Genomic DNA, 23,684 nt, shown 5'->3' with positions numbered 1-23,684 from the left:
GAGGGACGGACAGAGGGACAGGAGGGCGGACAGACAGGAGGACAGAGGGACAGCAGGGACAGGCGGCCAGGAGCCGCTTTCCCGAGGCGCGCAGTGGCCTCTACCGGCGCTCGCCTCAGCCCGTCCCGCTCGGACAAGTGCGGCGGGGCACGGAATCAAACAGAACCGGCACCGAGCCGAGCCCAGAGGGATTCAGCAACCGAAGCAGCGCCGGGAAGGCGGGGAAGGAGCCGCCCCCCCCTCAACGACCGCCCCCCCCCATCCCCTTCCCTCCTCCCGGTGTCTCCCCGTACCTGTGCGGGGGCTCGGGGAGCCGCTGCGGGAGGCGGCGGCCGGGCCGGGCTGGCCGAGCAGCAGGAGGCCGAGCCGCAGCGGGCCGAGGAGCCACAGGGGGCCGAGGGGCCGCCGGGCTCTCCCCGCCGCCATCGCTCCGCTCCCCGCCGGGCCGCGGCGCCCCGAGGAGGCGGCGGGGCCGCACCTCCCGCCGAGCGGGGCCGGGCCGAGCCGGGCCGAGCCGAGCCGGGCAGAGCCGGGCTGAGGGAGGCGGGCGGCAGCGGCGGCAGCGCGGCGCTCACTCCATGGCGGGGCCGGACCCGAACCCGGACCGGGGCCGCTCCCGGCCGCTGCCGCGCACGGAGCCCAGCGGCGCCCGCCCCGCCCCGCCCCGCCCCTCGCGGCCCCGCCCCCCCCTCCGCACACCACACACACCCCGCGCGCATGCGCCCGCGCGCTCCCGGGAGGCGGCGGCGGCGCACGCGCCCCTTCCCGCCATCGCGCGCCAGGTGTGCGCGCGCTCTCCCCTCCGCCCCCCCCCTCAGGACCGTTGGCCCCCTCAGCGCCGTGAGGGCACCCCGCCATGGCGCCGCCTTCCCCTCCTCACAGCAGCCCCCAGCACCTTGTGTTCTCTCAGGGAGCGCGGCTCGGTGTTTCAGAACGAGCGTGTCTCCCAACGAATCAAAGGATTCATAAACGCGGATTCCTAAACTTTGTGAGGGCGGGCGATGCGTGTTTTCGCCCTCCCGGGGGTACTTCGCTTCAGGCAGCATTTGCCATTCAAATCGAAACCGTTTTGGATGGTGCATCGTTACCGGGCGGTTTTATTCCGACTGTTGCATTGCGTATCCTTACAAAGGACACAATGAGAGCTATAAATATACATTCCTCCTCCATTAATCATCTGAAGTGTACCCTTATATATTTTCCATCATGGCCTGCTGCCCACTAAATGACATTTTTACGCTCTGTACGCTATCCTTGCACCTCGTTTTATTATTGACTAATTGAATCGTCTCCTTCAGTGCATAATTACGTAGCGCTGAGGCTCAAGAAGTGGTGCGGAAACCCTGCAATAACCATGCCCCTTGGGCACTGCAACAGCAAAACACAGCTAATTGGGTACATCTCCCCAAAAAGTACACTTCTATCACAAAAAACAACCCACGCTTAAAATCGTTCCTTCAGGTTTAACACTCATCCTAACACTGCTGCTGAGAAGCTGAGGACTGATTACAGGAAAGTTTGTCATTTGCCTTGATTACCATTTGGCAAGGGTGTCCCTCTCCATGCAGGCACCAGTGATGCTCCACTGAAGTGAGCCCTGAGGCAGCGGAATTTGCAGATTTGTGCATTTAAAGGCTTTTCTGCAAGGCAGAAGCCTGACACAGCACACCTGTGCACCTGTGAATATTTCTGCACCTACAGATGCAGAGATGTGCATGATTACTTGAACACCAGCATGACTGCAAAGCGTCAGCTAATACCAAAGTGTTTTTCTTTGTGAAACCTGCTTCATTATTTTATAATTTTGTCCAGTGTTTCTGTCAGGAAGCGGGAGGCTTGTCCTCCACTGAAAATATCCTGGAGCGTTCTCACAGTGGTGAATAATTACCTCCTCAGAAGGATGTTTGGTTTTCTCCACGTTAATGCTTGCCACGTTAAGCTGATGGTTGATATGCCAGAAGGATTACCATCAATGAACTGTGATCGTTTATACTGAGAAAAGAAGCCCTGATTAAAAGGTGGCTCTGGAAGTGTAACTATTATCGAAGCTGGTTAGCAATTCCTGTCATAAAATCCCATCTTCAGTCACCTTTAATAATGCCAGAGTAACTATTGTGCTGAAATGAAAGCGTCTGAAATTCATACCTCAGGTCAAACTTCAAAAAGGTCTTCTGTCATTCCTTCCGTCAGGCCAGAGGTAAATGTCCTTTGAAAAATATCTTTGAGCCTGAAAAGGAGAACAGTCACCTTGTCAGAGATACTTCCTCAAAAACCTCTGTGTAAAAACCTACCAAAAATGCCATTTGCACTCCGTGGGGGTTTACCAGAGCTCGGCAGTGCCATTTCCCAGCGGTTTCATGCTCAGAGAGCCGGTCGCAGGCCAAGGCTGTGGGAGCAGAGCTGGACCTGCAGTTCCAGTTCCCCGCTGCCCTGGACCATGCCAAGTCTGAACGTACCCAGGGCGAGCGGGGAACCCGTCCTTCCAGTCCTCTCCCTGCTTCTCAGGCAATGTGAGCAGGAAGCTCCTCCGTGGGGCCAAGAACTGGGTTGGGGAAGTTGGCAGGCACAAAGGGTCTGGAGAAAAGACAGGTTCTCCAGGGCGGTGAAAGGGAATGGGGCTTGGAAGGGGAAACTGGGTCTGCCTGGAGGGAGGGATAAAGCAAAGCTCAAGAGCAAGAGTCTGGAAGCCAGCTGAGAGAAGACTTGAAAACAGACTGGGAATGGGAGAAAAATGGGAATGGTAGTGAAGAACATAGGGAAACTGTCACATCTACTGGCAGCAAGTGTCTGAAACGCACCGAGAACGTACTGCATCCTCTTGCAGCGCTGGACTACGTGCAGGAGAGCCAAATTATTTCTTTCCTCATTTAGGATAAGTTTCCACATTGCTGATGGCCTACATAGATATCAATACAACAACGCAGGATTAAATTGCTGTTTTTTTTAGGTTATCTCTACATGGGAGAGAATTGCACATGGAAAACTACATTAAAACAACATTAGTTGGGATGCAAAGTAAAACACTCCCAAGTTATGAAATACCAGAATACAGATTGTCAATGCAAGCAGATATGCCTGGCTCTGATGCTGAAGCAAGGTCAAGGAACAACATTAAGTGCCTAAATAACTTCCACTTCATTTGCTACAAAAATTAGATGTAGGTATGCTATGTACCTTGCAAGGAGCTGCAAGAAAAGAAAGCGCTGTGGCTCAGGTGGGCAACTCCTGCTCCAGGAAGGGGCTTCAGCATCAAAACTCCTGTGCAGAGCAAAGCACAGTGCTTAAAACAGAGGCTTCGCATTAATTGTGCAGCCTGCATTTCCTAGGTGCCTGATTTGACATTTTGAAGTCTGATTTGCAGAAGTGAAGAGCTCTTACAGATAGAACCACAGTAAATGAGAATTTATTCAACTCTGACTAAATTAGATGCTTTAACATGTTATATTTTCTGACAAAATCAGGCCATGAGTATTTCTAATTGGATATCTAAAATTAAAAGATATTTTTTACTATTCCATCTGTATGCCTAGATTCCTCATCTGTAAAATAAGGGTAATACCAGTTCTCACACAGAGTTGAGAAAATGAATTAGAGTTTGCGAAGCACTTGGATACCATAGTGATGAGTACCATGCAAAAGCCCAGGAGGAAATGAATAAATCTGTCTTCAGAACAATATTTGAATGGTGTGCAGTAAATAAAGCATGGGCCACATAGTGAACAGCGAGGAGAAAATAAAATTATTACTTAGTGAGCACAGGCTATTCTGTACAATGAGCGAGGCCGGGAACCTGTCGAAAGAACAGCGTGTGCTCTAATTACAATTAAATAGCGCATCATAATGCAAATGCACAAAAGGGGACAAATTACAGTTGCACAGGCCACCTTAATGTTAGCTTCTCTTAACTTTGAAACTCTTAAATTAAAAAAAAAAAAAAACACCTTCAGGGTGCAGATGTCTAATATGCACGTGTAAATGACTGCATTGCTCTATAATAACTGGAGACTGTGTTTACCTCATCTGCCTCAGCCACTTCTAAATGACTGAATGAGAAAAGTTTTTCTCCTCTTGGAGATATCTAAGCCTTACAGCCAAGATTTAATGCTGTCACTCAAATGTTCACATTGTACCTTTATTCATTTAAAATTCTGCCTTATTTGGGAGTCTGAGTATGATCAACGGAGGCAGAGAATACTCTCCGGAGGGGAGATCCAGGGGAGGACCTTAATTTCAGTGATTAATTTTTTTTCTCTTGCTTGAGGTGCTTCCTACTGCAAACCAACCTACTGCTTTTTGGCACAGAAGCAAGGTTATGGAACAAAGACAATTTCACTGACCTTTTGTGACTCCCAGTCATGAGGCTTCCACCGAGGACTACTGTACACTCCAGGGCTGTTGTAAATTGCACTGAGTTATCTGCTGCCAACAAGATGAGCAATGAAATTAGGATTGGACTGGTCAGTGGTGCCCTAGTTGTGTCCATTTTTCTGATTATGGCTTCTCCAGTGCTTAGCAGGACGTCAGTTAGCACAGAACTGTTACACCAATTTATTGTTATCTAGAGAATTTCCCATTATTGGGCATCCTCAAACAGCTGGTTAAGACAACTCTGGGGTAAGAAGGAGCTGCAGCACAAAGACGTGACTCATCAAGATTTACATCTATTAGGTACTCACCTTAAGTTTAATCTCTAGTGCTGCCTCCCTGGTGTATGAGGTATGACCAACAACCACAAACTTCTTCTGGCAACCAGTTTGCTTATGCCTACATTGGTCTTCATACTGATCGCAGCACCACAGAGCCCAGGTCTGTTCTCCTTCATCATTCAGCAGGAACTAGATTTTTTTTTATTTTGTCATATTTACTGGTGACCGATGTGGTTTTGCAAACTGCTCAGAGGTTAAAAGTCATCCTCCCAACTTTGCAGAGCAAATTCTAGGTTAGCAGGCCATTTGCCAGAATGCCTCTAACCCCAGCACATATTTCTGTCCTTCCTGATGTCAACAGCTGGACAATTCCGACTCCTCACTTGGAGCTAGAGAGGGTGGCAAATGGAGGCAGACCTTCCAATAACTACGGTTAGTCTCCTGGAAAGTTTGAGAAGGACGACTGAGCTTCTTAGCTTGACTCCGTGTTTAACAGAGTCTGAAATAGGAGCAGAGCAGTTGGTGTGAAATGCTTTTAATGGCTTCGTTTACTGAGCAGAGTTGCTGTTTAGATCTAATCCAGTGTTTGTTTATTCGGGGATTTCAGGTGCAGATAGAGGGAAACTAGAATCCAAAATGCAGGGCTTACTGAATCCAATCCATGCTTTAAAGAATAATTTATTTGTTATCAGAATGTGCATAACACTGTGGGATGCGGCTGTCTGGGCACTCAAAAGCAGAGAAATGAAGGCAACCCCAAGGGGAAAGCCTGTTGTTACTGCAGTCAGTGGGAGTTTTGCCATTCATTGAACCAGAGCCAGATTTCATCTCCGGAAGCTTGTCATGGGATGACACCGTGCCACAGGCATTCACAATGTTATCAGCGACACTTAGTTTGGTGTTTTTCTCCCTGTTTTGGTGATTGTCATATAGTCTTTGTCCTCAGGTGAGATCATTTGTGGAGCCATGCTGATAACTGAGCCTCCATTCTTCTTCCCCACTGACAATGCCCTTGCTTTTCCAGCATCCCACTTCTCACTGAGGTGCTGTAATGTGTCTTTGGACTGAAAGACTTTTTCCACACCCAGAAAGAGAAGAGACAGACAATCCATGCCCTCTCCTGTGAACAGGATCAACCTCCTCTGCAGCTTAAAAACCACATAAGCCAGGCAAGGATTCCAGGTGGTGTTTATCCCAAAGCATTTCCAACAATCCCACAAGAATGTTAATTACTGACACCAACAATCTTGTTCTCATTCGTATAATGGGAGTGCCTAAAGGTCTTACCTGAGGTTGGTCCTATTGTATTAGACACCGTACGATCACACAATAACATCAGGTCCTTTCCTCAGAGAAGTTAGGAGGAAAACTGAACCAAGAGAAGGTGTTATGAATCACTGAAGGTAGTCCAGCAGGTCCACCACAAAGACAAATTTCACATCTCTTTGAGTCCTAGTCTTTCAATGCCATGTAAATCCTACCACATTTTCTCCTTGTCTCTGTGCCGGGAAAGGTGGGGAAGTGAGACTGCAGTGGTCTGAGAGCAATTCAAAACAGAGAGGAAAAAAGTAGAAAGGCTAAAAACAACAGGAAGAGAAACTCTCCGGCTCTGGGACCCATCCACTGCCCAGGGGCTGATCAACTGCCTTTGGTTCGTGGAGTCCAGGAAGCGGAGAAGCAGCAGCATTACCTGCATGGGAAGCAAATGGGTCAGCAGGAGTCAGATGAGCAAGTCTCAAGCATTTTGCCCAAAGAAGCTTTGGGTGCTCCATCCCTGGAAGTGTTTAAGGCCAGGTTGGATGGGGCTTTGAGCAAGCTGGCCTAGAGGGAGGTGTCCCTGCCCACGGCAGGGGGGTTGGAATTAGATATCTTTAAGATCCCTTCCAACTCAAACCATTCTGTGATTCTATGATAAAACTTGAAACTAGACAGATTGCACTGCTGCATCAATACCTGCAGCTCCCATAAGTGTCTGGTGCTACTATAGGTCAGTCATGGCTGGGTTGTATCTCACACTCCTGCTTCAGATCTTTAAAACTGAAGGAAAGATATAGATATAAAGGCTCCTGTTAGAAAATACTGACTGAAGTACCCCCATCTTAAACCACAGAAACTGAAGAATAGCAGCTAGTAGAGCCTTGTGACAGTACAGTAAATACAAACAAAATTACCTCAGCCCACGATTTTAACAGTTCAGGAACAATGGCACACACCACTAATACAATATAGTGAAGATAGATGTGCAGAAACAGGTAAGAATACTGACATCCAGACCGCAGATCTGGACTGGGACAGAGTCCTGTTAGTAATGAGCAACTACCTTATTCATATGCTTAGCAGGTATCCCTTTAAAGTTTGGGGTCGCCTCCCTTCTGTTAGAATGCTACTCAAAATCTCATCACTCTTTGAAATTCTGTGAAGGCATTTCCTAAAAATGTAATGGACATTTTATGGAAGAGATATTGTATTGGGCTTCGTTATTTCTCACGGAGGACTCGTCTTTTGTCAGTGACCTCCTGCCCCAGGATCTGTGAGCACTGAACGTGGTGACCCCACAGGGGACACATGCCCACCCTTAGGACGGAGCTCAGTTTCTGGCTATGACGATGGTAGCTTTAAACTGGACTCGGCTGGAATATTTCAGGTGTTCAGATTCAAACTTTGTGTTATTTCTATAGGCAAGAATCAAATGTTGCACCTTCCTGCCACGAAAGGCAGGGAGTCATGCTGCAGCACCTGAGCATGCTGCAAAAGTCCAGACAAAAGCTCGGTTACGTAGCTCGTGGAGGAGAGCGAGCAAGTCTCTTTGCAGAGTAACAGCAGCGATACAGCCCTGATTTGCTAAGAAACAAGCTCCTGTTCCCAGCAGTTTCTAGTTTGAAAGCAGAGCTACGCCTTGAAACATTCTGCATAAATTTTATTGTAAAATCGTTTCTAGCCTCCTGCAAATTTCAAGTATCTCCAAAAGCAGGGCAAATTTGCCAGTGTTTCTTCCTAGATTTCAGAAGTCCGGCTTCTTACCCCCATTAGTACTGCCTGAATCTTTCTCAGATGCAGGACTGAGCAATTTGGAGAAACAAGGGACAGCTTTAAAAAAAAATAATAAACATTTCACGCTAAGGAGTGGTACTGCACTCACAGCTCGAGCAGATAAAACGTGGGTAGCCTTCAGATAGGTAAAGTGTTTTACTCGCTAAGGCTGTCAATCTGGCACTTTTCACACACGTTAATTTTACTTTCTTTTTTTTTGTTTAAATATCCCTTCAGGGCAACAGTTCTGGAAAAACACCACCATTCTGCCACAGCTCCATGCTCCTCCCAGGGGAGCACTGATCAAAGCCAGGAGAGCAAAACATGCACCTCTGATGGGGTACGAAATGCGGGTGATCGTGCCGTGAACCCTTGTATCTTCCTGACAGATCCACAGCACGTTAAGCACATCAGGGGCTGTACGTCTGCTGTCACGATGTGGTTTTACCACACACTTTGATTTCCTTAGTACCTGAACGGCAGCTTTAGAAATCAAATTACAGTCTGAGTGCTACAGGCTGCAGCCCCCTGACTGAGCCACTAAATCAGACTAATTGAAACAACAAATATGCCCGAATAGCAGTTCCTTAGGAAAATGTTGCCCTTACAACACATTGCTTTTACTTCTAACATAACTTGACTGCACTTATTGACTAGTTGGTATTTCTGCTACTGCATTTGAAGTCTATTGATTCTAAGAAATATGAAATGAGTTTCAAAGAGGTCAGAATGCGACTTTGTGTCCAAGAGAGACACAAAGACATTCAGAAACACTTAAAGGGAGCAGTGGGAACTGCAGAAAACTAAATGAGGTTACTAGTTCATACCAACAGAGATCAGTGGTTTTGGAAAATCACTGCCCATTGGTAGTCAAGTGCCTTGCCCCAGAAGAGGTCAAGGTGCTAAGTCACTTCCTAGCAAGAAGGTAGCGCTACACTGTAAGAAAATGTTGCCCAGGCTGTCACACCACCTACTTCCCCCTCCACTGACGCACACTTCTGGGAAGGAGGATGTTCTGAGAAGGACCGAAGGTTGAAATGGCATGTCCTCCTTCAGTGTAGTGTGAGGTACGTGTTGGCAAGGTAGCCTGGGAGGAAAATATTCTTACGCTATGCAGGTAGCACACATTTTGTGTAAAAGCAAAATGCCTTCACACTCACAAAGGCATTCAGCTAAAAAGCATCACTCCCAAAGACCAGTGAGAATTCAGATGTTTGGAACAAACTCACATTGCTAAAAAAGGAGAAATAGTAGAGAAAAGAGGTGAAGGCTATCAGAAGCACCCTTCATTTCTGAAAGTACAGAAGAGCTTTATTCACCAAGAAATCCATTTCTCAAAAAGACTCATTCCACATTCAAAAACCTCCATTGAGGGCTGAAGAGAAATTGAGGTTTATGTCTATACCATCTAGAATGAACATTTACATTCCAGGAAGAAAAGAAATGGCATTTTTCAGATGTGAGCCCTCTGAGGCAGGTAACAAATAAGATATATTTGACAGAGGAAGAAAAGCTTTCTCACAAATCTAATGTTTTTCTAGCCCCAAATGGCTGCAATCTGCCTCCAAAGCCTTCTTTCAGGCTGCTGCTTGCTTCACGATCTGTTAGTTTTGTCTAAGCCACCCTCTCAAATGGTAGTCCAGCTTTTTCCTTCTGACCTTGAGCCACTCACCAGATAGCAGGTAACAGTCACCGGGTCATTCTGGGGTTGTCATCACAATATCTGCCGTGAGCCAATACTTCTCCTGCTGCCAGGTCACTCTAGGAAGTGTTACTTTTGGAGAAGACAGCGTGGGAGAAGACACAGTATTACTGACACACTTCTGATGTTTACTGCTACTACTGGTGTTAATGTGTGTTTTTACTAAAGAGCAGAGCTCATGTGTAATCCTTAGCTTAAAAATAAAGCTGCAAAAACATACCGAAGAAAATATCAGGAGGAAAAAAAAAAAAAAAAAAAAAAAGACATAATACTCCCAGTTTCTTATTCTCTCTCTCTCTCTCTCTCTCTTTTTTTTTTTTTTTTAAAGTTTTACATACAGTTTCTGACAAATGTAATAGCCCGCGGGGGTACAGTGCCCCCAGAAGACTCCTGAAGAAGCAAATGCTGTGCCCAGGCTCCTGCTGCAGGAAGCGAGCAGTGAGAACTCCAACACCGTGTGAGGCAAATTCCTCACTGTGAGCAATTTCCAAACCAGGCAGATGAAGCAGTTAGTCTTGTTCCTGGCTCCAGCCAGTTCGGATGCAGGAAAGGCTTTTCTGATTTTCAGCTGATGCAGGTGTACAATACGGACTGTTTTAGAAGTGACATATGTAAGAAATCTTGCACTTCACCTAAAAATAACAGGTTTGATGTATGTAAAGAACGACTGAGCACAGAACTCAAATGATAAACCAGATCCTGACTGGGTTTTGGAACAAACCACTTCAAAGGAGATTGTTGACTCACAATTACCATGAGCAACAGTAAGCCCAGTACTGGATCTGTTGCACTGCCAGCGGCTGACTTGGAGACCACCTTTCAAACCACGGGTCTGAGGTTAGTGAACCAATCTGTTAAAACAGCACTGGAAAGTCACTGTGTCTACTCTAACACTGACTGAGAGAAGGCAGGCCCAAAAATCTGAAAGTCTGCAACAGAGCGGAGTAAGATAAAGGTCTGCAGCATTCAGAAGCAGTTTGCAAAAAAATACAGGCAATGGAACAGGACAGTGGGGTGAGCAACAGAAACCAGTCCCCACCTTTGGAAAAAGAAAGGGGAACTCAAGTGATAACACCAAGAACATGTGAATGCCCATGCAGCAGTCAGCGTGGACAAAATCCCCATTTGGAGTACTTCATGGTCCCAGAGTGGGTTGGGTGACACAGGTGAGGAATCCCCAGCCTGAAAGATAAAGGGATGTTAATTAATTATAAGTTGTACGGCAATTTACACAGTGCTAGGAACAGCAGTAATTAGCTCTAAGAAAAAGCTACAAGCAGACTCCTGAAAATGGTCAGAAGTGAGTGAAACTGCTCAAAGTCAGCACTTAGAGAGGGAATCTTTCAACTAAATTAATCCAATGTTAAATGTACGGGGAACCAACAGACAGCAAGAGATAGCCTGAAAAATTAGCCTATACAGCTGTGTTGAGAAGCCTTGTTTACACTAGAAAAACACCATCAGAGCACCTGAACAATAGTGAGTTTGTTTTTTTTAAACAGGGAAGCCTGCACAGGATGCTGAATAAACCTAAATAGAGCCCACCCATCATAAAGCCCACATCCTACATAAAATTCTCACGTGGAATACAGCAGGCATTAGAGGAAAGGGTGAAAAGGCTCACAGCTCTGTGAAAGATAAGAGGAAATGCAGAACTGACAGCAAGTGGACGCTCGTGGGTCACCAGAGAAAGGGGAAAAACATAACCCTTTGTGATTACAGTTAAGCACAAATAAATACATAGGAAAAAAAAAAAATCTGTTTCCTGCAAGGAGTAAGGTTTTGGGGGAAACGGACTCTGCCAAATATTTTTCTCTGCTGGAGGCATCAGCAGGGTTCTGACAGACACGTTAGGAAAACAGAGCATACGTTTGTGCATATTCAACAGCCCCTATGGGAGACATAATTTTCTCAGGCAGCCATTTGGGTTGTGTTTGGCACTTGAACTGTTTCATGGGCTTTGATAGCCTAGGATCTGTGTAGATGATGTTTTGTTCTGCGGCAAAAGAGTAGAAGCACATGACCAAAGGCTCTGATCAGCTTTTGAAAGACCCAGACCAGCAGAGCTCAACCAACAAAACTCCTTTGTAATGGAAATGCCATACCTAGGCATGAAATTAGAAAAGCAATGTGTACAAGGAGATTACAAAAAGATTGAAGTCATCCCCAGTATTCCTGCCCTAGCAGAAAAGGATGCAAAGTTAAGATACCTTTGAGCAGTGAACTGTCTACCCAATTTAGCTGCCCAAGCAATCAATGACAGATCTTTATGTGCAAGAGCATTCCCTAGATCTAACATACAGATCCTCACAGGGAAACTGAAAGGAGCTAATTAATAGCCCCAGATAAACAGAACTAAGTGCAAAACTGGACATAGATCTTTACAGACCAGTGCTGACCAAGCTGAATTCTCTCCTTGCACTCTTACTAGCACTTATGACCCCAGTGAGGCACAAAGATTAATGCTTATACAAAAAGCATTTGCTTTCCGCTTTTTGTGAAGCACTTGTAGGCCGACTGCTCAAATGTTTCGTCTGGTTTCAATTAGAGATATTATTAGTCTTTACTTACAGTCTGAGCCGGGTGTAGTCTTGCTCTGGACAATTCAAGGTACTAACCCCCGTACCATTCCAGAGGAGCCTGAAGTGATACCTTTCTATCCTTACCCTACGATTGCTAGGAAGTTAATTCAATAATAAGTCAGACTCTGTTTACATTCCCAATTGACCACCTCCATTCATGTCAGCAGGGTTGCCCTGTCTGCAGTGCAGTCTGAAACCCTGGGTGCCCTGAGCTCCAGAGAGGTAATGACTGTTATTCAGTTAACCCACAAATCACTGGGCAGGCGGGAGATGTGAAAAGTCATGCAAATCCTCTTTGTTCACAGGAGGTGCAGCGTAAGTGGCCTCATAGGAGCTTCAGGAGGAGTTTCAAGGCTGTCCTCGAAGACAGGATGCTTCCTGGTATCACAATGGCCAAAGAAACTGTCTTAAACTGTTCTGCTGTGTAATACTGAGGCAGTGTACAAAGGAGACACCAAACACTCTGATGGCAAATGCTCTTGTAGGCTGAATACACTCAAACAGCCCAAAAGCATGAAGCTGCACAGGCCAGTTCGCTGTGTAAGCAACGAGCCTCTGAAGACGTGTATGCTGAGACAGCACCTAGAGGGAAGCATCTTCCTGTTTGACTCCACTTGCTCTCTTAATTAGGCTTCTGTAATCATACAGCAGTGAGAAAAAGCTGGCTCCCTTTGGAGAAACACTGCAGAAGTAGGTAATGCACATTTTCCAACATCAAGGCCTACCTAGCAGAAAGGGCTCCCCAGCCATCAGCAGATGCCCACAAAATCTCAGGGCAATGTGCTAGGTAGGGTTCCTGGGGCTTTCTTCTAGAAAATGTAAAAATACATTAATTTACTTTGAGGATTGGATTGCACATGGTGTTCTGCAGTGATGCACACGGTTTCTGGGATAAAGCTCTCCTCCAAGCCACCCTATGGCAAACCTCTCCAGGGAGAGGGAACAGAGGGAGCAGCCTGCATACCCCGTGCTGTCTCTTCCTCTGCAGAAGGCAGTCATGAAGACCTGCAGTCCTTCCCCCAGACTGGGCACTGAGAACATGTGCTGCATCATCACCCATACAGTGCAGAAAAAATATAACAGCACCTGCAAGACACGTCCAGAGCCCCCTGGACCAGTAATGATTACCAGCACAGTCAGGACAGCAGAAACAGCTACTGCCCTCTTCCATCAGACCAGTTCATTTTGACCCAAACATTTTATGGAGAAATCCCAGAAACAGTTTGGCCAGTAAGTCAGCAGGAAAGGTCTGTCTGGTGCAGAGGAAGAAGTTAAAATGCTGAAAATGAAGAGTCTGCCATGTATAGACAGCCCCTGCAGCATGCAGCGCTGAGAGCAGGTTTTTCAGGATCATGACTTTGGACTAATGTGCCTAAATTCTGTGCAAATTTCACTTCAGATGTTTGGATCTAGCATCAAATCTCCCTTTATTCCTGTGGAGAACTGCAATACTTCCATGGTGTTCCACAAGGTCTTTGTTAAACTCGGCAATCCCTCTTCAGGACCTAGGGGTGGAAGGTCCCGCTCAAAAAAAAAAACAAAACAACACATTTATTTTATAACTAAATGTAAGCTAAAAGAGAACATCAAGTAGCAGAGACAACCTGAGGGTACTGCTAGGATTCAGAGAGATGTAAAATGCTTGAGAAAGGTAAATCTCAGGTTCAAGGGCTGCAAGTAAACTTGGGCCCCTCACCTCAGCTGACACGGGAGCTGCAGCACTGCATAGCTGGATGTGTCATTCCTCAAGCCAGGTCTCTTGGCTCCCATTTCTCAGAGGTGCCTTTCTGTATGGAAGCTAAAGATCATTAAAACCTTCCAGAGGACAACCATGAGATCCAGCCAACATTCCTCCCTTCAATAAATAAAACAGTTTCTAGCATACGCGGCTCTGTGAATTATTGCAGAGCACATAATAGTCCCTGTATTTGCCTACACAATCACTGCGCTCCCCAGATCTAACTCATTACTGTGCTTAGCGAAGCGCTTTGAACTGCCTCAAGCATGAAAAGCACCATATAAGAACAAATTTTATTCTCATAAAAAGGTATTAAGGCAAGTTAGAGGCACTATTGACGCACATGATATGTTATAATTGGCAAATGTTCACAAAGGCAAAATCCAGCATTGTGCATCAAGCTGGAGGGTACCTGTGTGCACATGGATTGTGTCTGAGTGCGTCCCCTCCTCTGCCCTCCAGCGCTCCCAGCTCCCACAGCCAGGCTGGCTGCGTGACAGCCACGGCTTCCTAAATACAGCTGTTCTGCTTAGCAGGAGAAATCTGGACTCCGCTTGACCTAATTTTAAAGGGAGACATGAACAGCACCGGCCAATACCTGGCACTCTCCAGCTGAAGGACTTCAGCCCTTCCTGACCCATCGCTCCCCCATGGCCGTTGCAGTCACCAATGCACCACCTCCACGGATCAAAACTGCACCCTGGCACCTTAGCTGAGGCACGTTCCTGTGTCACCCTTTCCAGAGCTGTCAGCTCCGCTCAGCTATGACCTGCAGCACCCTCTGTTGTTCCCGTCCTGGACTTCACCCAGCTCTTGCTCCCTACCAGGACATTCACTTTCCTGTTTCAGTTTCTGTCTTCCAAAAGAACTGTGTCAGGGCACCACAGTTATGCCAGACTCTCCTGGTCTGCACTCTCATTCCCTCCTTGCTAGTCTTGCCAAACGCGATTTTTTCCAAAAAAAATGATCCGTGGAATGGAGAGACACTGTAGGTACAGGACAGGTGAAGTCCTTCTTGCTGGGAAGAGCTACAACAAATAGGCTCTAGAGACCCAGAACTCCTGGAAAATAAAGAAAGTTTGAAAGTGTCAGGTCGCTCTTACATGAAATTCTTTATGTCAGTGCTGCAGTTAAGGATGTTATCAGAGGAGCCAGGAATGTTCTCGGAGTTGGTGGTAAAGGACAGAACATTTTTCGCAGACCCACCGGAAAGCCTTGTGCTGTCCCAAGCCAATGTCATGTCCCAGAGGGACACCAGAGTCAGCACTCTCACTGCTGTAATTGCCAGCAACCAAGATAAATACATTAAATATTAAAGGGAATATTGAGAAATAACAAAAACTAATACAGAAACCACAGTGGTATGTGCTTGCAGGCACATGTGCACGCACGTGTCTGCAGTCTGTCCAATGGACTCATGCGATCACCCACGATCCCGGCCCACAAGCTACATTCAATCCCTCCAACTTTCCACTGTCTTGAATTCGGTCTGTAAGAAAGAAGCCTCGTGGCCCATTTTAAAGCACTAACAGCTCCTTTTTGGCTTGACAGCTCAGTACTTTTCAGGAGGTTGGGGCACAGTTTCTCTTCTGGGCTCTGAGGTATTTGGGATGCTGCAGGGATGGCACAGCCATTCTGGAAGAGACAGATGTGCCCCTTGCATACACTCCATGTGCGGCAGTGCCAAGCGAGCTCCACACCTGCCTTCCAGCTTCGTAGTCCAGCACGCAGCCCTGAATCTTAGCAAAAGCAGGTGAAGGAAAGAGTGAAGGGAGACCTCCAAATACCTGAAGTGCTCCTATACTACGGGACTGAGGCAGAGGGAAACACATATGCACTGGCACCTTCGCCAAAGGCTGTGCACCAAGATCCTCATCCACTTTTTGTTCCAGCACTTCTCATGGGCTTCAAGAGGAACTCAGTGGACTAAAAGCCCCAGGATTTAACCCACAATGAACCTACACATAAATGATCTGCACATAAGGAGAAGCCACCAGGACCATTGCTCTGGAGAATAAGGCCCAGGGCAGAAATCCCATTCTGTGAGGACCTGACTATGAGATGCAACATCGGGCCTATGGCAGCAGCCGTGTTGAAGACAAAGCTTTCTAAAGAAAGGGGCTGGTGCGTGTGGTATCTCTGTCCTCAAGCATACAGGAAACACTGCTTGAGAGCCTTCACTTCAGCTGTGCGCTAGAAGGTTTTTTGTACCTCTCCATATAGTTAAATTTTCTTGGCTGCCCTCCACTCTGCCCACAAAGCACTGCTTGGAAAGGAGGAAACTCTTATTTGCATGCACAAAGACTGGCAAATTTCTTCCTCCACACAACGATGCGCTACTCAAAGGAAGTGCAGTCCAGCAGGTCCCTTACCATGTGTCCAGGGGCCTGCTTGTCCTCACCAGCGTTTCAGCTGTGCTCATTCAGTGGAGTGCGCTTGGTGCTAGTAAGTACGAGAAGACTTGGCCTAGCGATGTGCTCACGTAGCTTCATTTTTAGATCTTCCCCGATGGGAGAAATTGAGAGCCAAAGATGTTACACCAAACATACTCATCCAATTACTGGAGCACTTTGAAAAGGTGATATGGATCAGTCTAACACCCCAAGCTCCTTCTAGAACAGAACATGAGCATGCAGACGCTGCACTTTTGCGAAGCATCAAGAACCAGACAGATTAGCTTTGTGGCTTTTGTTAGTTGGTTCTGACTTGCTTTTGACTTCTTGCCTGCTCACTATTAACACCCCATGGTGCAGTTGTGTTTGACTTCACTATAACAAACCCTGATTTATATGGCCTCACACCATTCCTCCTCCTTTGTGTGGCCTTGAGAACAGCATAACAGGCATACTAAAATGGAACCCATTTAAATCAGTCACTACTAAAGGAGCAGACATCTTCAAAGAGAGCTATCTTTGTGAATCAAACTTCACCCTTCCTGAATAACTGTTTTTTTGAAATGAAATAGCTTATTGGGGTTTGGCAGAAGCTGACAAATACCTACTCCAGCGAGTAGACTTTAAAAAAAAAAGGTGAAAGCATGACTGAGATTCACAGAGCTGCACAATAAAGAGAGAAAAGATCCAGAGGAAAATCAAATGTGCTATATTCATCACTCAATCACTCAATTACAAGTATCCGAGCAGCTGTCCAGTGAAAGGAATTCAAGCTCCCTATTTTACGGTGCGTCTCTGAACATCGCTGATGCTTTTCCACATGGAAATGCAGCAGATGAGCTGTATCCTTTCCTAGACCCATTGCCAACAGAAAATCTGCAAACCATTGTCACTGATACTAACTTAGGAGCCGTGCTGTAACATACCCTGCCACCAAAGTGTGTCCAGTACTTAACGCACTGCTTGCTTTAGGAATGTGGCTTTTCTTTGGTACACAGTGAACACTGCGATTATGTGTTGCATATGCCAAACAGGCAGGGCTGGGTGGGGAAAGAGGAGGGAGGCTTCAGCTCAGAAATGATAGTACCTATTTTTAGGTTCCCGAAGCCAAGCTGTGCTGCTCCCACTCTCTTCTGATGATCCAACACGTATCACTCTAGATGTCACCAATCCCAGGCAGTCCTGTCAGTTTGTGGTGCTGGGCTTCAGCATCCTGGGGGTGGAAAGATAAGCAGCAATTTTTCTGAAGTCTGGCAGGAACAAACTGTATCATGATAAATGTAATTTTATTATTAATATTTAGATGAGTTGTTTTTTGTTTTGCTTTTTTTTTTTTTTTTTAGTCTGAACTTGCTTTTAGGAGATACGTACCTGGCTCTGCCTGCTCTGACAGCCCTCCACCAGAATGCAGCAGAACGTCCCCTTCACTGAAACATCCTCTCTGAAAACCTGCTGGGCAACCACAGGGGATTTTTTTAAGATCTGGTTTAAGGATATTGAATGACCAAACATGCTCTTGCTCACTGCTGCCTGGGACACATAAAAGGTCTAACTGGAGTAAATTCAGGTCCCAAGTCAGTTTTGCATAATTATAGTGTTTATTGGGGGCTGCACAGTCTTTTCATAGCACTCTAGGTACCACAGTCCCCAATTCCCTCAGAGATTTGACCCACAAGCAGTTTACCATACATCTGCTTTGCACTAAGAGCCCTCTGCATACTTTTAACACACTACCAGCACAAGACAGTGGTTAGTGCAGCCCCTTGGTGACAACTTATTCAAGTTAACAGAATCCTCAGGTACCACAACCCAAGTGTTCTGCTCACATCACCTGCAGCAAGTACCCACTGGAGTTATGTCAGAGCTCTCTGAGATAGCAGGGAACCAAACTGCAGTCTCTTAGGTCTTCAGTTGACCTACTGCAGGAACATCCCTTCTTTTTTCAGCTGCTTTTCTCCATTACATTATCCTGCAGTACACTCTGCAATCAAGTAATTAGAAACACAAATGGTACTGTTTCTCAAATGCTGGAGCATTTATCTTTAGAAATGTAACAGTGAAAGAAAATGACACCATGTAAAAAGACACCATTGTAAAAAGGAAGGGATCACTATATTAAAAAAAAAGTTACATTCTTGATCAAGAAACAAACTGGCGTGAATAATCACAATCGTATTTTGCAGCCATGCAATCTTTTTATCTTCTTCTCTCCCAAACATTTGAAGAATACGAAGTCTAAACCTTTTACATGAAAATAGCTTAAACTAGCATTGACAGAAAACACGCAGCCATGTATTGACCTGAGAGGCCAGAGAGAGTTCAAACATGAGCGAACTGTCCCTGATCTTGGCTGGGGGCTGGCAGAGCTCACCTGGGCCAGCCGCCCCCTGTGTCACTGCACACCACTTCTGCCAGCCACGCAGCCTGTGGGTGCCTCAGCTGAATTCCTTTTCAGCAAAGGCTGGCTGAAGGAGAGCAGTGCCATTATATTTAATCACGGTGGAGTTTTGCTATCCATAGAAGAATCCTGGAACCAAAGTGTATATTCATGATCGGTGACTACAGCCTGGCATAAAATGTCTGCACTGCTTCTTTCCACTCCAGTCTGTGCCTTTGAAGTCATGGTAACAGCTTTTGGATTCGAATCCTCTGATGAGACTCCTTGATTTATTAGGTAAAACATCTGGAAAAAATGAAGACTTGTGGCAGTATAAATCCTCCAGAAGGAGCAGAGAGGTTTTGTCTGAGCAGTAGTCCTGTCAAAAATCAAGGAAACCTGAGCCCTGGTGACTGGCTTAAGGTTGCTCCGTGGTTGCAAAGCTGCAGCTCAGAATGGGCCCGTTCATGTTTCACCCACTGCCCTGAAACCATCAGGCAGGCTCGGCCGAGGCCGCGAGCACAGAGAGGAATGTACATCAGCTAACAGCCCTCGGTGCTGGGATCGTGCCACAGCTAACTAAATGATTTTCATACGCTCTTGCAGCTTGAATGTCGGTAGCAATTCTGCCCTTGACATTAATAAGGTAGCTCCTGTTATAAATCACTCCATACTGTGGAAGCAGTATGAAATGTAAAATACCTGCCTCTCTCCCTCAAAGAAAAAGGCAACAGCAAAATGCAGACAAGCCAGGAAGACGTAGTTCAGGTCACCTACGCTGCCGTTCTGTGCTGAAAAGGGGTGGCAGGGTGACTCCTCCGCTCCCCAATTACAACCACCTATGTGAGGAAAGGAACGCTGGCTTTGGCAGGAGGCAAAAATTACCAGCCTTGGATAACGCTGATTTGAAAGGAATAAAACCTGCACAGGTAACAAACAAGGAGACGCACATTTTGCGAAGTGGATTTCTTCTTTTATTTGGAATGAGCCCTGAACCAAGGCAAAAAAAAAAGAGAGGAGGCATGGACCTGCAGGAGCAGCTTGCTTTGCCCCAGAGTTGCTGCTGATGGCTTCTTCTACAAGAGGAGTGTGCAGGGACACGTGTGTGAGCAGATGCATCTGTGCCTATCTGTAAAATATTTGTTAGGTGAGGGCACAGCTATAAAGCACAGAGGTACTTGACTAAGAATTATTTACTCTCTCTGCCTCCTCCATACCCTAACCCATGATCCAAATCTCAGAGCTCCCGCTTTTTTCCCCAGAGAGCCATCTTTTGACAGTCATTTTCCCATCGAAATCCCCTTTCCAGCGATTTGAATAAAGCAGTTGTAACACTAGCCCGAGTGCCAGTCTTCTTTTTGGAGGGGGTGCAGGGCCGGCAGAGGAGGGGGGAGTTCGGGGAGTATTTTTTTAATCAGATAAATTATTGCTGGGAAACCAGCCACTTCTCTCCATTCAATTTATACTCTGTGGGGAATCCATCTAATACCCCTTCACCGAGTGTGAGGCAGGACCAGCGAGATGCTGTCTCAAACCAGGGAGGAAAGCAAAAGATGGGGTGGAGCACTGGGAACGAACAAGCCACTGGAGGAAGGGGCTATGCAGAAGCAGGAAGGCAAGAAGAAAAGCCTGAGGCACGCACGCAGCTCCTCAGACAAGGGAGGAAAGGAGAAAATGTTCCCGCTCACTTCTCCGCTGGCAAACTGGAGCCGAGATGAGCTCGGGGCTGGCGTGCAGAGCTTTTCACCTGCAGGGAGGTGGCGAAGCTCCAGGCAGGTCCGTGGCTGCACGGGATGGGGGCTCCTATCGGACGCTGCTTGAGTTTGTAAAATGGGCTTAGTGATTTCACTCTGGCTCCCAGTGGAACTGGGACCGTGCCAGTTCACCTCCCCATTGTAACTGGAACTGGTTAATGCCTTGTTGGCCGGCTGAAAGAAGCTGAGGGCTGGGAACAGAGACGGCTCCCAGCACATCGGGTTTCAGACACGCTTGCAGGGCAGCATGTCTGGGAAGCTTGCCGTGCCGTCTGGGCATACCTTTTATTCTTGTTTGTATTACTTTAACACCTAAGGCCCCAACCAAGACAAGGCTCCATTGTGCCGAGGCGTTGTGCATGCACGTAGCAAGAGATGGGCTGTGTCCTGAAGAGCTCACAGCCTAACCAGACAGACAATTAGAGGTGGGGAGTGGAAACAGGTGCACAGAGAAGGGAAGCGATTTCCCCAAGCTCAGGCAGTGAGTCAGTGTCCAAACCAAAACCAGAACTCGGTGCCTGATACCAGGCCACAGCACTTGCTTCCCTTTCATGTGCTAAAACCAATTTAGCCTTTACACGTCTCACTGCAGCACTTCTCAGTGACTCTACGTTCATTTGTATCAAGTTTGTAAAGAATTACAGGGCAATGGCACCTGAATGGGTGGTGTCACAGCACACTTTCCTGGCCTTTTCTTCTTCTGCAGAACAAAGAAAGAAAAGCTTTAGTGGGAGAGTTGGCGGTGAGCTTGGGAGACAAGGAGACTTCTGAGGAAGATTGCCCAGATTCTGGGAGTGACTACAGTACAAATAATGGTAGAAAATAAAGGAATTGACTCAGCAGGAGGCAAAGGGGAACAAGTGGAAGAGTAACTCTGATCTGGAAAACTGCATGGAGAATATGACATACCAGGCAGAAAAAAGAAGGCAAAAAGAATCCAGACGTGTATAGCCTGCATTTCAGATAGCTTCCTTCTGACAGTCTGTCACCAAACTGCTCAGTACCCATCCTCAGAAAAGCAGGCCTTACACATAGTCCAGTTATTTTGGGCCCAAAACAAACAAAGAGAATCCTTTAATTCAGAGCTCATTTCCATCTGCCAGTCCCCACGATTTTCCGTCTCCAAATCCAAACTGCTCGAAGCTGTTGTTCCCAATACCACAGTTTCCTTTCCCAGGTAAAATTTATGGTTAAAGTAACACAGATCTAAACATGTAATTAAACCCCTCTAGCCTATCTACCAAATAAACTTATTTTCAGACTTCAATTAACCTCTGAGGTTACTTCTTAGAATTGCAAATCTTGCTAGAAATGCCAGAACCACTTGTGGCGGGATGAAGTGAGCCCACTGTGTCAGGTTACAGGGATCATCTTAACCTGCAGTGATTCTTGTCCAGCTCAGAAAAAAAAAAAATCCTGAGCTGTCCACTCCTGTCCATTGTCAGAAAAATTTTCTCCTTCCTTTCTAGGAAACAGAGAAGAAAGTGTTACCTCCTTCTCCTCTTCAGGTACTGTTTTCTTGTATTTTGAATCCCCAGACATATGTACTTCATAGAAGTGCTGCCCATTTTGGAGGTTTTATCCTGGACTGGATGATCTCTGGTGGTAGGGGTATTCAAGCTGCTTTGTGCATTTAGTCATCCCTAAGTGTCTTTTTGGCAATCTGTTCCAGATTCTAAGCATTTTACATTACGACTTGGGGACTTGGTAATCTCCCCTCCCAATCCCCACCAACAATAGAAATATCAACTCTTCAACCTTAAATCAAACACAAATCTCTCTACAATCCTCACCTGGAATCATCTTTCACAGGTCTCTTATCTCAGTGACTGCTACACTGCTCAGGATCCACAGTAGTCTCCCTGTCAGAGGAAATAAAAACAGATCCCATGAATCAGGACCTCTTCTTGACATGAACAAGGTGGAGGGGCTGCTCTTTGCCTGCAGCTACAGTAAATTGCTGTTTAAGCCTTGCCAACATTTCTGGAGACTCACTGGGCTGTGGGAGGTTTGGGCTGCTCCATTCTTCCACGTTGGTTATCATCTTTCATTTCTTTTACACCTGAAACCATGTGGTTTATAGAAGTCTCTCTGGGCCCAATAAACTATGGAAGTGAGCCTCCTTATTCTGTTTTCTTTCTTCTCCTGCCCTTCTTCATTCATTTTCTGGCTCTAAACTAAGCAACCGAACCCCCCAGGGTTCATCAGTAAGCAAAGAGCAGCCAGAAATGACAGGAAAGAGGGTCCTGCCCAAGCATGAAAGTAAAGTAAAGACAGAAGGAGTCCCCTGCCCTCTAACAGGGAAGTATGCCTGACTGCATCACTCCTAGCTTCTATTACACACAGGGTGAGCGAAGGACAAGGAAAAGCAGCCTTTATGCAGCCAGGGATCTGTATTCCTTCAGGAAACAGTTCATGTGCTGCTTCTCAGGGGCAGCTAGAAGCACTCGGAGGTTTGTCATCACCTGGGCTGGAGGCCCTGACAGGCTGTGTCAGCGCCGGGCTTTTCTTCCCAGCTCCCCTGCGACCGTCCCCGCGGCGCACCTGCGAGAGCAGAGGCAGCAGAACCGACAGAGCTGCTCCCCACACCTCCATACGGGGCTGATGCACCCTGCTTCTCTTCACCATCACTCCGCTAATGGAACATGTGCAGCCACACGCGGCTCCCTGAGAAGCAGAAATACCCCAGCCCGGTTATTAGGGAACCAGATCCCGCAGATCATCTTCCCCCCTGCCCTTCCCCTCAGCGTTCCAGCTCGCTTCCAGCTCACTTCCATGTGCTTGGCTGGACAACTGGCAGCACGTGCTAGGTCGGAGCAACACGTGTGCTGCCTGGCCAGCTGGCTGCTGCTGCTTCTCCCAGCGGATGTGGGGCTTCTTCCACTAGTGGGGATGGCAATTTGTTGCTTTTTTATCCTCCACTCAGCTGCAAACCTTCAGGTAACTCGTGGGAATTTCATATCCCTCTGATTGACTGACACTTTCAAAAGTAATTCGAGGGAAGGGAAGAATGACAGCGTAACAGTAGGATATTTCTTTAGAAACCAAGATAAAAATGCTGGTGTAAAAGGGCTGGTAGAAATCTTGTTTCCTTCACCCACAAATTCTTTGATGCTGGAAAACATAACCCCCCTCCCTTTCCCATATTCTCCAGTTTGCTACAAGTTCTGACATGAACAGCTTCTGCTGGGAATAGCTGACTGTGCCAAAATATGATAGTTGCTGTTCCTACGCTGCCCTCCCCTCCCCAGATCATCACATTTCAGCTATTGACATTGCCCAGAAAATGAACGTTGCTCAGTGTTTACTAACCCTTCTGCTCCTCTCTGTTCTGCAAGGACCTCCGCGGGACAGCGGGCTCTCTGCTGTTTACAAGCCCATCTGCTTCTGTTGCTTTTCTCCACCTGAAGTTGGAATGCTCTGCTCGGGATATTGCTCACAGTTGTGCTGGGAACTGCAAAG

At 46.7% G+C, this 23,684-nt stretch overlaps 1 protein-coding gene and 1 long non-coding RNA gene across 10 annotated transcripts in view; both read right to left on the bottom strand.

The window, feature by feature from the left end:
• NEO1 (neogenin 1) overlaps window positions 1-2,879 on the bottom strand; it is a 189,663-nt gene extending 186,784 nt beyond the window's left edge. For 5 of the 9 annotated variants that reach the window (XM_084532523.1, XM_084532524.1, XM_084532525.1 and 2 more), the window contains exon 1: window positions 294-631. In XM_084532523.1, the coding sequence (XP_084388649.1) occupies window positions 294-426 (133 nt within the window). In that variant the 5' untranslated portion in view covers window positions 427-631. Of the gene's footprint in view, window positions 1-293; window positions 633-2,145; window positions 2,228-2,809 lie in introns of those variants that run through there. The other 4 variants (XM_084532527.1, XM_084532529.1, XM_084532531.1 and 1 more) reach the window with 2 other exon arrangements.
• A 10,569-nt stretch (window positions 2,880-13,448) lies between these two features.
• The window catches only part of LOC311442849, a 98,081-nt gene continuing 87,845 nt past the window's right edge, over window positions 13,449-23,684 (bottom strand). Inside the window, exons 11-17 of the long non-coding RNA XR_014696905.1 lie at window positions 23,535-23,676; window positions 22,767-22,889; window positions 22,016-22,084; window positions 17,463-17,540; window positions 17,179-17,304; window positions 14,505-14,759; window positions 13,449-13,743 (exon numbers count right to left, since the gene is read on the bottom strand). This is a non-coding gene — a long non-coding RNA (uncharacterized lncRNA). The remainder of the gene's footprint in view (window positions 13,744-14,504; window positions 14,760-17,178; window positions 17,305-17,462; window positions 17,541-22,015; window positions 22,085-22,766; window positions 22,890-23,534; window positions 23,677-23,684) is intronic.

This window comes from Aythya ferina, assembly GCF_964211825.1.
Source record: "Aythya ferina genome assembly, chromosome: 11".
NCBI lineage: Eukaryota > Metazoa > Chordata > Aves > Anseriformes > Anatidae > Aythya > Aythya ferina.
Note: the sequence above shows the minus strand (reverse complement) of the source record. Positions and strands in the feature narration are given on the sequence as shown.